Source organism: Haliaeetus leucocephalus, unplaced genomic scaffold (genome assembly GCF_000737465.1).
Source record: "Haliaeetus leucocephalus isolate CR32 unplaced genomic scaffold, Haliaeetus_leucocephalus-4.0 Scaffold0, whole genome shotgun sequence".
In the NCBI taxonomy this organism is placed as follows: domain Eukaryota; kingdom Metazoa; phylum Chordata; class Aves; order Accipitriformes; family Accipitridae; genus Haliaeetus; species Haliaeetus leucocephalus.
The window spans coordinates 29766236-29779819 of record NW_010972436.1 but is presented as its reverse complement, the minus strand read 5'-3'; the positions used below and the strand labels follow the sequence as shown (position 1 = coordinate 29779819).

The window sequence follows — 13584 nt, the reverse complement described above, 5'->3', positions numbered from 1 at the left end:
CCCCCAATGCGGTCGTGGCTCCTGCGCTGTGGGCCATCTTCTCCCTGCAGTGTGCCACCATCTTCCTCTGGTTCTGCTCTGGGCATCCACCTCACTCCTGAGCCCTTCCCTGTGCCTGGCCCCCAGACTGGGTGCTTTTCCCTCTCCCACAAATTAATGCTGGTACCTTTGTGTCCGTCCTTCTCCTCTCTTTACTGTTTTGCATATGGAAAGTGCTGCAGTCTTTGGGCTCTGCTGCTCTTTTCTGCCGGTAACTCCAGCTGTGCAGTTGCTCAATCCAATTTTTCTGTTACTAGTGTCTAACTCCTTTAATCTCATTATTCCTATGGTAACCTCTACAGTTTGTCTCTTGTGTGGCTCCCGTTTTGCCCTGGCCCACTGTGGTCTTGATGGCCACCCTGGTATTTGTCCTTTGTTTGCAGTTTTTATATCATTCTAGTTTCTGTAATCACCTGCTTTCTTTATGATCCTTCCCTCCTTCAGATTCCTGGAATTCCTGGAAATGATTTGCACCACTCCCCTCCCTGTTCATTATTCTGTCCTTTCAGTTTGTAGCCCTAGCTTGTGCCCAGATGCATTTTTTTTTAATTAACCCATTAACACACTCGATTAGCTTTTCCCTTATTTAAGGCAATATAGAGTAACGCTACATGTGATATGCATATCTCTCTGCATTGAAGCTGCTGTGACCCCTGCCCACATATGAAGTTAGTGTGTGTCTGATGTGGCTCAGCAGTCAGGCAGGAGAGCTTTTATCGAAGTTCCCTGCCTGCTCGCAGAGCAGTGTCTGTGCTTGCACATGTGTCAGGTCAGGGTCTGGTGTTCCTCAGGCTCTGGATGCCTCGAGCCCCTTCACCTACAGAATAATTTAGACTGGTCTGATGGTTACGTGAGCAGAGAAGAACTTGCTTAGTTGGTAAGACAAAATTTGAGACCTAACTACTTATGAAAATGAGTTTGAGTTAGAAGTTTGGTAATTTTTCTATGCAAAACAATAATTAAATGACTGGCTGCTGAAGAGAGGGTTGCAGTCCCGAGAAGGATGAGGGGGCTCTGATAGAGGTGTTTCTAGTGAGTGGTTTGGGAGGTGCTGGTGTGATTACAGGCACTAATAATCTACTGCACACTTTAAATTGTTTTTAGTCCTTAAAGTTTTATTGCAAGGTCTGTCATTTTGTTGTATTAGGACCTTCATTTGTGAAGGCACAAGCTCAGGACAGGCTCTAAAACATTGTTTCAAAAAAACCCTCCCAGTTAGTGTGTCATGGAGAAAAGCTTGGAAGTTTGGTGTGAGGTGACCAGGAAGGCAACCAGGGTAATTATTGTCTTGAATGGCACTCTCCCTGTCTCTGTTTTGGAAGCCTAAGTTCTAATATTATCAGCACTGCATGTGCAGGTTTGAAGAAAGAAAACCAAAACCTGAAGCTGAAGCCCCTGTAGGTGTTAGATCTGAGCGTGGTAGCTGGTGGTGGCATTATCCCTGTGTACTCAACAGCACATGGAGCATGAGAGACTGCAGTCTGCAGGATTGCCAAGCTGGAATCCTTTCACTTGGCCGATGATAAAGGTTTCAGGTTATGACTACCTATGCTGTATATCTATGTTCAGGCACTCCTATGTTTTATTTCTTGCTTCAGTGAGCGTTTAAAACAAATACCTAACTTCCTTTACAGTCAGCATGAAAACGCTGAGCAAGATCTGGGGAACAAGAATACTAATGGTTTACAAAGAACAGTGTCATCGGAATCAACAGACTCAGGTATGGCTTTCTCAATTAATAAATAACAAATAAGAAACGAAAGGCTTCATATCTTTACATGGCTTCTACTGCAAGCAGCTTCCAGGGTTTGGAGAGAGAACTAATGCTGCCTGCCTGCAATCCTTATAGCCACTTCTCGTTCTTATGCTCTTGAAAGGAGGGAGGCAGGCAAACCATCACGGCAGTTCATGGTTTGGGTTGTGGGTGGGTTTTTTTGCTTTAATTGTCCTGGAGCATGTTAGGAGTAGAGCTAGCACGGAGGAAAAACTGGTTCACTCTGACAGAGGTGGCTTTTTCCTTTTTTTTCTTAGGATGGCTGTTAAGACGTGGTCGCTGACCTGTCATGCTTTGTACTCCAGGGTGATGTTTATCACTACCATTTTCTGATTGCCTTGATGTTCTGCTCTGTACATGGTAGTAGGTCAACACCTTATCATGAGTGTGTCAGCCTTTCTTGCAGTAGAGACAGCTGAAGATGAAGGCTGCTACAGATAGCCCAAGATAGGCTTCACTAGTGAATTGGATTCCCACCATTCTCTAGTCTGTGGTGTCTTGCAGATATTGGCTTGTGAGCATTTATAGTTGCGTGTTGGGGCTGTAGTCTGGAAAACGGGGAGATAGTGTTTCATTCTTCATTGTTAGGATCCGTTGCATATCTGTATTCAGCTCTGAATGGGACCGGTTTGAGTTTCTGCCCTTTGGAGGGTGATAACTTGGATGAAAGCAAGTTGTCACTGTGTGGTTTCTCTTTTTAAACCCAAACTGTGCTAACCTGCTCTGCACGCTCAAATCAAGGCTGTTGAGCAGGGTTTGTCTTGTGGCTTGCGTGTTTTTTTTGTGGCTTTTTGTTAACAAAAGCTGATTGTTTATCTAAAACCCAGGAAGCTGCATCTTTCTTAGTACTGATACTTGCCTAGAAGTATTTTTTTCAGATGAGATGCTTTATCAGTGAAAATGAAATTTCACTAGAAGCTATTACCCCATAACTTGTAGAATCAGGGAAGCTTCTGATACTTCATTGGTCCAGCCCAGCGATGGAAATCAGTGTCTCCACCCGAATTTATGCACCAGTCTGACTGCATGTGGTACTTTCAGCATTCAAAGGAACTTTATGAACTGTTAAGACATGGGCATAGCTCACAAACCACAGAGCAGGATAGAAAAACCAAGCTTGCTGAATCTTCACTTTCTTCTTGGCTTTTTTTCTTCTTTTCCTGTCTCCAAAACAGGTCTTAAGTGCTTACAAAACACTCATGATTAAGGTTTCTGCTGTGCCAAGACCACTACCTGTCATGTTAGTCAAATTAATTCTTTGTAGTTGTTTGTTTAGATCACAGTCACTGAAGTAGCAGCAAGTCTTGTCATGATGGTATGGAGTGCACTATGGTAAGCTGTTGGCCTATCACTAGGGCTTGTGAATACTACCATAATACAAAACCTCCTTGGGGATCTGTGCTTAAGTAGGCTTCATATTTGACTGTACTTAGGTGCTATGTAGTTGTAACATTTCACTTGGTTTTTGCTTAGGGAGTGCTTGCAGTTGTTTCCAGTACCCTCACATGCATTAAGAAGGGTCTTTTGACTACTTTTTTTAGGAATGAGGCCAGAGTTTCTTCCTATAAAGAGGCGTAACTAAACACATGGCTTAAAAAACCCTGAAGGATTAAGTTGTTTATTAAGATGTGTGTGTGAGAGAATAAGACAAGGGTATTCCATGTTATGTGGTAGCACTCTGTTCTATATGACATTCTAGACAGGGTTGGGGTGCTTTTTTCAATTACTCCTATTTTTCCCCAAGCACTAACACCTGATTATCGATGGTGAAAAACCAAGAGTATGGAGTATCTGTAACTGTTTGCTTCTACCCTGAGATGAGGCTGCAGACTGGATTTCCTACATCAGTTTCCTCTCTAAGCTCAGGGTCTTTCAGAGGAAGTCTCGCAATGTCCAATACTTTGCGTTTCCTAGGTGCTAAGATACCACTCGGTTGAAAATGCTGTCTCTCCTCTGCAGGTTGTGCTTTGGATTCACCTGGTCCTGCAACCTCAGACAATACCATGGAGGAAACGTATGTAACCATATGCTAAGCCTGACTTCTGGCATTTCATGTTGCACCATTAACAAACGTAGGCTAATGAGAGGCTTGACGTGGCTTTTCCTTTGCTGGCATGCGTGCAGTGGGCTTTTCTCTCTGAAACTTCTAGAAGTGCGTGCTGTAGTGCTGTGCAGCTTGAGATGCTAGGCTTTCTGTCTTGTTAAGTACTCTGGGACACAGACAAGTCTTGGGTTTGAGTTAATGTGTTGTACCAACCAGACTGTTTGAACATGACATTGGCACCTTACCAGGAGTATGAGGCTGTACCAAATTGCATGTAGGTTGCAGTTTTCACTCACCACTTAAACTATAATTTATGCTTGTATATGCCTTAACTGATACTAAGCAGTTTCTCTGAGCTTTGAATTTGCTGCTCTCAATTAGATTATTTTTTTCTTTCCCTAATCTTCTGTCCCCAGGGATGGGGGACAGATGTCCTTGGTTCCTGATTTACTGAGCTTTTCTTCCTTCAACCTAGCTTCTTGCCTAAACAATGCCGAAAAGAATTTGGGGAAAGGAGGGGAGAAGGAGTCTAGCTAGTGTTTAAAAAACTATGATGGGTTAAGCTGGCTATAAATAGCTTTTGAGAAAGACAAAGTGTCATCAAGAAGCATGTTGGCTTCTGCTTAGCATAACACTCTATGACTTAAATACAAGGTTGATTTTTAGTGTACTATCCTTCAGTACTAACTGTGGGGCATCTCACTTGCTTTTAGGTTTGAGAAAGCAATTCTTGAATCGAGCAGACTAAAGTAAGTATACTTTTAACTTCTTTGTCAGTGACTGTTGTAGCTTATGGAGTTTTACTGGGGGGGGGAGTGAGTTCTATTCATGTTACTGTCTTTCAAAACAAAATGTTGAAATAAATCTTGGTTCTTTTTCATTGTAGCATACGAATGCCTTTCAGAAGAATACATTCACTGCCAGTAAGTGAGGGTGGTATTGATATTCTATAAATGTTAAAGGATTTAGCGTGTTAAGTGTTTTTAGTTGGATACATTCCATAACTTGTTAATTTTCCGGCTTCAAGAACAGCTGCTGTGGTGCTTAATGAAAACTGTCAAAATTACAGCTTGTAAACTCGAAGTCTCGTTCATGTTGGTGTGAAATTTCAGTGATGTGGCTTTGTCCCTAATGCAGTTGAAGCATTTCGGTACCTGTACCGAGATGTCAGCATGAAAGACTCATGCACATAGTTTGCACCAATTTGTAGTTGGAGACCTTACAGTCTTTATTAATCCCTGTTTTGCTTAGAATGTAGTTGTGCAAAGACTATATTGCACAATACTGAACTGGCACTTTTGTATGAACATTGTAGCAAAGCCTCCTGGGATCCAGTCCTGCCCTGAAGAGAAGCCATTCCAATTCTCTGGATAGTGATGCTTTTCAACTGCTGGAACAAGATGAAAATAAGGAGAATGTAAGTGTTGCTTTCTGTTGCCTGTGATGGTATGGTGTAAGAGGCAGTACCAAGGAAGCTGAATTAGCACACTGCTTCAACAGTGGATGTGGTGGAAAAGGCTTCTTTTACTCTCTGCCTGGCTGTAGTTCAGACATAACAAAGTTTTGCATAGCTTATCTTAGGGGAACTTGCAGCGAAGTGCGACAGCACTGATTATAGCAACTGCAAACTGATTATGGGTTAATAAAAATTTGGTAGATTTTGATTGCGCAGCTCTACCTTTGTGCTACCGAACCTGACTCCTTTTAGGCTGTGTCAAGGGAAAATGTATTCATACTGCTAGCTTTAGATAGCTACGAGGGGAGCCTCCAGACAGCTGTTCAGATAGATCACCTCATCTCTTTCCACTGCTGACATGGGGAGTCCTGGTTCCTCACAGCACAAATGTCCTTTTGCCTACTTGGTCTGAAAGGCCTTGCTGCTGGAAATCCCACCAGTAGGACTCTGACAGGTCTCTACAGAAGAGTGGGTGTCAGGAGACAGCCTTGGCTGCCTTTAAAAATGATTTATTTTGCAGAGAAGTTGACTGACAAAAAGAAATAGAAAAGCCTTAAGCCTGTAGGTGATATCAAGAGGATAAAAGCTTGATTATGTTAAATGAATCACTATTGTAACATCTTTAATTTGAAAACATTCGCCTTCAGACTGTTCCTGTTGGCAGCAGGGAACTTAAACCCAAAACCTCAGGTAGTTTAAAAAAAAAAAAACAACTGAAAAGATAAAATGATCCTAGCAATTTACACAGTTTGTCATTTTGGTAAAATGATCACTGTGCTCCTTTTTAATTCAGGAATCATTTGAGTTTAAGAAGCCAACCAAACCAGCTTCTCGTTGTTCTGTGCACATCCATTCCCGTGATGGAAAAGGTGTTCCTGGACCAAGGCAGAAGTCATCTTCAGTTCAGATAGTGAGTATTACAGTGTTCTTTGCAACTAATTCTCACCTAATCCTCTGCATACATACTGTTTGTGAGGAAGAAAAAATTGCATCACGGTTCTAAGGCAGTGCTGTTAGTCACCACTCTTCATGTGCCAAACAGAAAAACTTATCTATCTGCCAGACAAGAAAACTCTTCTCACATTTGGCTCATGAGATGGTCAGAAGTTTGAAACATGGATTGTTCTGTAGTCTGCGAAAGGTTAGTCAATACAGAGCTGAGGTTATGCTGCAGTAAGTCAAGGGAGTGTGGACACTGATGTGGAATAGAGGAATTTAGTTTGTGATTGTTTTCACTACCAATAAAGTAGATACTTATACTGAGGCAGATGCATTTGGAACAATGAAGCCAATTGAGTGCATGCAACTGGATCTTATGTCCAGATAGGACATCCAGGAAGAAAATATTACCTTCTTTGTATTCTATTGCTTAGAAAAAGCAAAGCAAATAGAATGAAAAAACATGATGGGTCCTTGCACGGAAACAGAGCTGGGAGGTTAGGTCTTGTCTCCACTCCTTGGATCTGGTAGTCCTTCATCTTGCTTAGCACTCTTGATCTTGGGCTTATCAGCTGCAGTTTATATTAGTTCTTGATCTTACTGACAGCACCCATTTCTCTTCTTTGCACGTTCACTGGATAGCTTCTTCCAGAGAAGAGGGTTATTGCTTAATGAGGTTAATGAAGCACCCTGCTGTTCGAGGGATCCAGTAGAAGTATTGGAACTTGCTTTGGGGTTTGGTCAAGCCAGTGTATTCAAGGTGGTGGAATAACCACCGTGTTTTCCGTAGTGCAGTGAGAGGCACAGCATCATCTCTGTGGTTATAGCTCCCTGCAGTAAAGAGAAGGAATGCTGTTAAAACTGTCTTGTCTCAGTTTCCCATGGGTGAAATACCAATGGGTGAACAGGAGAACTACAGGCCAGCTTTCCTGCAGCAGTCTTCTCTGACTTCCTCTGAAAGTGAAGATGACGATGGATTCCTAGAGCTGCTAGATGAGCAAGATTTGAAGGTATGTGCAAAGGAAATACGATAGACGTTTCAAAATCAGCTGTCTAATGTTAATAGTCTGCCAACAATATCTGTCTGTGGTGCACGTATGTTCTAGCAGAAGTCAGTGTGGTAAGTCAAACTGCAAAAAGCTACGTACTAGGGAATCCTAGAAGATGAGTTATCATCATCTTTTTTCAACTCTTATGTTTCAGTGTCTCTATCTTATATGTGCTCTTTCCTTGTGCAGACAGTGGGATTTACTTGCTGTGTGAACAGCTGTTAGTTTAAGAATTGCTGCTGTTCCTCTTGGCAGATGAGAATTGCATTACTCAAGAGAATTATTTGAATAGTTGGCATTTTTCTTTAGAAACTTGCTGAAGGAGCTAGAGGTGATATTTACTTTTGAGCCACTTAAATAGAAGAATGTTTCTAACTGAATTTGAAATGCTTAAAGCTTTGGAGGAACATCATTGTTAGTCAATCAATGAATTGATATAACTTACCTTCTCTAACATGTCTCAACTTGGTTCCATTATTTCATTTGAGTATTGGACTAGTAATTGAGTTAAATTCATTCCTAAAACTGCTCTGACAGCTGAATTCAGCTGGAATGTTTGCCTGTGCTGTGCAGAAGCTGTATTTACAGTCTCTGCCCACAGCGAAGTAGATGAGAATGAACTTTCTTTTTTTCTCAGAACGATGAGGAGATGCCATCTGATGTGGCGAGCCTCTGGACTGCACCACTAGTCATGAGGAAAACAGACAATCGGGTAAGTGTTCTGGCAGAGCACAACAGAACAGAGATGGGGACTTTGTTCTGGCAGTCGTTTTCACTACTGGGACAAGTGATCACACTGTTTCTGATCCTGTATCCCTAATAACAACAACAAAACAAGATACAGCATAAACCCCCTTCAGTATTTGCTTATCTCTAAAGCCTGTTTACCTCAAGGACATCGTCAGTGTGGAACAATGCTCATTGTCTGCCTATATAGGCATTAACTTTCTTTTTACAAAACCACTTCATAAATGTGAGAAGATCTGGACGTCCCTTATCAGATACTTGTTGACATATCTTGAGTACATTCTGCACAGACTTACCTGGAATGCCTGTAGCCTGATCTTATGATAACAGACTTCGAAGGGAGTTTAGGCTCCAGCAAAAGGCTCCTTAATGTGCTGATAGATTGTCTGCTAATTGGTATAAAGCACTCTGCTAGCATTTCATATTGCTTATGGTGCTCCAAGCTCACCCAGTCCACAGAGCAAGAAACAAGTATTACTGGAAATGTAGGTCCTGAATGTAGATGACCCTATTAACATCCTGCTGTTGCTGTGCAGTGGCCGTGTGTTATAGAAGGCAAAATTTGTAATAGTCTGAAAGTCTGAGGCTTGCTTAGTTTCTAACCTAAATCTTTGCTAGACAGCCCCTAACTTCTCCCCTTCCTTCCAGGCCAAACGATGCCGGTTGTTTGGCTCTTCATCTCTGACTAGTGGCGTAGGAAGAACCACCCAGAAAAGGATAGAGAGATCCCAGGAAGAGAATTCTCCAGGGAAGAGCAAGAAGAGGAAAAGCCTGCCAGGAACACCTTCTGAGGACTCAACGGTTGGTGGCTTGGCATCCAATTTTGTAATAGAAAATTGATTAGAAGAGGATCTAATATAGGTGTCTAGTTTATGAAGGTTAATGAGAGAGCTTCTTCAGGTGAATTGCTGACCTAGCAAAACTGCATTCTCTCTGCATAGTGCAGGAGATTTGGGGGACCTGGTGCAGTAGTTGCATACTCTTGAGCCTGAGTTTTGCTTTAATCCGAAGGGGAGGCTGGGGAGTTGTAGTTCAGGGCTTCAGAGTAAACTCTGAGTTTTCTGTTATGTTATGGGAAAAGGATCCCTCTCTGCTGTCAGTACTCAGCATTGATCTCTAACCTGTGTTCCTCTAGAGTTTGAAAATGGTGAAGACACAATCCTCCACAGCAGAGATCGAAAGCATTTTGGACAGTGACCAGAGAGACCTTATTGGTGACTTCTCAAAGGTAATTCAAGTGATTTAATGGTCAAGTGTTAATTCAAGTGTTTTAATGGCCTCTCTTGGTAGAGGTGTCTCAAACCAGCCCAAGTAAAGCACTTCCCTTCTTTAACAGTACATATTCAAATTACTAGGAAAGGCTGTCTGTGAGAAGGGTGCTTTCATAGGTTAGAAGCAAAGCGATTAATTTGTGGTTATTCAGAAAGATCTACAAAATCCCTTCAGTATAGGAACAAAAAATAAAATTCTGTCCCTGAATTTTAGAATTCTTAGTTTTAACTCTTGAGCTTTGCTGAAGAGATTCTTGTCAAAGTGTCTGTGTTACAAGATTAACTGCTGGACACTGTGCTGTTGCCTATGTGGCTCGTGCTTGGAATTTTCTCAATTAAATGCTGTCTGTCTTACAGGGTTATTTATTTCATACTGTCGATGGGAAACATCAAGACTTAAAATATATTGACTCAGAAATGGTATGTGCCCCAGGGACAGTAAGAAAAATTCTTTACTGGGGCGGGGGGGGGAATAATACAAAAACATGTTGAAACAACTGAACTTTTTTTTTTTTCCAGATTGTGTCTGTGCTGACTGGGAAGTTTGCGAGCTTCATCAAGGAATGCGTGATAATTGATTGTAGATACCCGTATGAGTACGAAGGAGGACACATCAAGGTAAGTTGACCCCATAAAAGCAATGTAGAGTTGTCTGAAGTTGCAAACTGGGGTCACTTGGCACCATGTGGGGCTGCTTTTTACTAGCAAGTATCCAAGGCCATGTGGATATGTTATAGCTGAGGCGCCCAAGTGCCCCACTGGGGTCTGTGATCCTGTTATGCCTATACATTGCATGAGTCTCAGGACACTGAGCTCACACTTGGCTCATAAAGTGACTTTTCCCTCAAAGGAGGGAACATTCTGCTTTCCTTAAGCAGAAGAGGTGGCCTGTGTGGCAAGCAGGCAGATGGTTCCAGAGGAGGATGTAAGACGCTCGGTGTCTAGCATCCTGAGATCTGGGGAAGCTAAAATTTAGAATATTAAACTTCATTTAAACCACAGACTTCAAAGAACAAATGGCTGTCCAAAACATAATTGATGTTGAAGTTTGCTGCTTGAGTAAGCTGGCTGGCCCTCTCAAATACAATGAGATTGGAAAGGAAATCTAATGAGCCACAACCTATAGCTGTTGAAACAGCAATCTGAATCAGGTCCAGGTCACCCAGAGTCAGCGTTAGACTATCTGTAATGTTCTGCTTGGGTTTGAAGCTGTGTTCCCAATGGCTGGAGAGGGTTGCCAGAGCTCCTCTAGGAAACTAAGATGAGGAAACAGCTTGCAAGGAGGTGGGATAGGTTTGTTACTGTTCTATTCTACTCACAGCGTGTGCTCAGGCATTACTCTACCTTTACAGGGTGCTGTAAACCTTCATATGGAAGAGGATGTGGAAGACTACTTGCTTAAGAAGCCAATCCAGCCATCAGAGAACAAACGAGTGATAATAGTGTTCCACTGCGAGTTTTCTTCAGAGCGGGGTCCTCGCATGTGAGTTATCCCACGCTCCCCTAGATAAGAACTTACTGTTGTGCTAGTTGAGAGCAAAGCTTTCGGGATGGCACCAGTTACTGTGCTGGTGTGCTACTTAATACACAGTTTATCATGAGGAGATGTTGGTTGTCACCTCTCGCAGGGATGTGACACAGCCCATGATGTGAATGGCCATGCTGAAGTTGGGCTGGTGCGCTGGAATGCTTAGAGAGGGAAAGGAAAAACCAGTTAGCCGCAGCTTTGCAGCCAGTGTGGCTTCTCACCCTGTTCCTGATAGGCAATGGCTTGCTTCTATAATCCCAGGAATGGGAAGTTTTGGGCGAGAGCTGTTTTCAGGTGTTACTTGTTGAATGTGAGATTTAACACAGGATTTTTTTCCTGCTACAGGTGCCGGTTTGTGAGAGAGCGGGACAGGCTGGGTAACGAATACCCCAACCTCCATTACCCAGAACTGTATGTCCTGAAGGGGGGTTACAAGGACTTCTTCTTAAGATGCCGCGTAAGTGACGTTCTCTTAAATTCATCTTTCACACTCAGAGGAGAAGAAACAATAGATCAACAATATTGATGTATTCATACTTGATCAGACTTCTCTTTGGAGTAGTGTTTTTTGCTGGGGTAGCTTTTCCTGCTCTGTTTCACAGTGCTCTACTATACTGGGAGCAGTTAAAATTTGGTAGTGAGGCTCTCTAAGCCTATTCCGTACTTCAGAGCTGTCTTGCTGCCATAGCTGAAAGGTTTTTCCACTTGTCTCGAGAGTAAAATATAAGACTGGTTTCTGCCCTTTGTAACAACTAGGAGGCCAAAATGTTGTTTGGAGAAGGAATTTAAGACTGCTTAGCCTGCAAAGACTAGGAGAGAAGACAGGCTTGACAGTAACTGCCATATAACAAATGGAAAGCTGAAGTTTCATACTAAAATAGCAAAATTGAAATACTCGAACTCTGAGTTTTCAGCCCCTAATTCAGAAAAGGAAACTAAAAACTGCCCAGCATCTCTCTTCCCAGTGTTCTGAGGATGGCATCTCTTGTATCACTTGGCTTCTGCTGCTTCAGCATTTCAGTGGCTCTACTCTCTTTCTCCAGCTAGTTCTTCCTGCTGTTCTGACACAAACTAGACTGTGGCCTCGCTGTCACTTAAGTCTCTCTCAGGCCCCCACACTTCAGAGTATCTCTTAGATTACCTTCCTGTTCTGTGACTTGGTGTGTTTTCAGAGAGATGTGAGATATTTGGCCTTTCTGTGGCCAGCTGGCTGTTTCCCGGTGGGATATTGGGTCTCCCAGCGTTTGGGCCGTCATGGGGGATGCCGATGTTCATGCTAGTGAGTGCTGTCCTGGGTTTTGGCTCTCCCTGGGATCCCCTGGCTCCCCTGTGGCGGTGGATGCCTGGGTTTTGTTTCTGGCCCCGTGGGTATCCTCTCCTGAGGTGGAAGGACCGAGGGCCTCAAGGTGGCAGCACGGAACAGCCGACAGCAGCCTTTGATGCTCTGGTGTGTGCGCCAGGGGCGGGCGGGTCCCAAGATACAAGTATTCTTCAAATCTGTCCTGTTTCAAGGTGAATACTAGACAGGCTTAGTTTGTGTATTGATGTCTGCCAGAAAATTTGGGGTGAGAGGTCTGTACACAGGCCTGAAAGTCCTTTGTTTAATAGCTATCACTTCTGAAGTAGCTGTAATCTGAATATCATGGCTTTGTTCGTGAGTGTCTGGTATGAAGCTCCTGCATAGAGTGTGGGGGGGCTGTTTCTGTTTTTTCTGCTGGTAGTTGTTTGAATGGTTGCTATCAGGCTCTGTTGGTGAGTCTCAAAAGAGATCATCGCTCCTGACACACTGAAGTGAAACCAGCTTCTCTTTCCCTAGAGTTTCTGCGAGCCCCAGAGCTATCGCCCCATGCACCATGAGGACTTTAAAGAAGACTTGAAAAGGTTCCGCACCAAAAGCCGAACGTGGGCTGGCGAGAAGAGCAAAAGGGAACTGTACAGTCGCCTGAAGAAACTCTAAGGGCTGAGCTGAACAAGACTGCCCATTGTGGGGAGGGGGAGGCTGCAGTGGGAGGGAGTTGTGCCTGTTCCATGTTTGTGGTTATCAGGTACCAGCTCTATCCTCGTCTGTCATCTTGCTGGGAACACCGTGGGACTTGTGGCTGCAGGCTTTAACCGAGCAACCTGGGTGCTGGTTGGGAGCTGACTTCTGAATCTTCTTGTTACGCTGCTTCATGGAAATGGCTTCTCGTGTTCTGTGATATCCACAAACTGCCTGACAGCCTGCCCAGGGAGGGGTGGGGAGAGGCTGTTGCCTGCCACGTACATGGGGCTCGGCTGGTACATGGTGTAAGCATTGAGGGTATTTTAGTGCCTGGTTTTTTTTTTTTTTAATGCTTTGTTTTATTTAAATACAGTCAAATGAAGCTAATACTGCTGCAGTTGAATCCTCTGGATTGTACTTAAACCTTGTTTCTGCTAAAGGGCAGCCTGCTGTTGGGGGGGTAGAGGGGTTTATTTTTCTCAGCTGAAGCTTTGATTCTGTGTTTTCATAGCATAACATGTTGTGGTGAAGTAAAATGGGAAATAGTTCATTACAGCTAGAGGTTCCCACCTTGCTGAACTCCTGTGTTCTGCTGTGGGAGGCCTCTTGAAGACAGTGTAAGGGGAAATTGCTTATTGTAGATAGATATCATGAATGCTTTATTTCATAGTAATTTTAATTTAGCTGCTGCTTTAGTTCTAGAGGAGTTGGTGTTTTAAAGTAGGGATAACTTCTGGGAACTGAGGGTAATTCAGA

The 13584-nt window shown here is 43.2% G+C and overlaps 1 protein-coding gene across 1 annotated transcript in view; it reads left to right on the top strand.

Annotated features, from left to right (window-relative positions):
• Positions 1-12806, top strand: part of CDC25A (cell division cycle 25A) — a 13339-nt gene extending 533 nt beyond the window's left edge. The window contains exons 2-16 of the mRNA XM_010562082.1: positions 1674-1759; positions 3773-3827; positions 4571-4606; positions 4744-4780; positions 5173-5274; positions 6107-6223; positions 7128-7262; positions 7939-8013; positions 8697-8849; positions 9184-9276; positions 9677-9739; positions 9839-9937; positions 10672-10802; positions 11193-11304; positions 12664-12806. Coding sequence (XP_010560384.1) covers positions 1674-1759; positions 3773-3827; positions 4571-4606; positions 4744-4780; positions 5173-5274; positions 6107-6223; positions 7128-7262; positions 7939-8013; positions 8697-8849; positions 9184-9276; positions 9677-9739; positions 9839-9937; positions 10672-10802; positions 11193-11304; positions 12664-12804 — 1435 coding nt within the window. The 3' untranslated portion in view covers positions 12805-12806. The remainder of the gene's footprint in view (positions 1-1673; positions 1760-3772; positions 3828-4570; positions 4607-4743; positions 4781-5172; positions 5275-6106; positions 6224-7127; positions 7263-7938; positions 8014-8696; positions 8850-9183; positions 9277-9676; positions 9740-9838; positions 9938-10671; positions 10803-11192; positions 11305-12663) is intronic.
• The last annotated feature ends 778 nt before the right edge of the window (positions 12807-13584 follow it).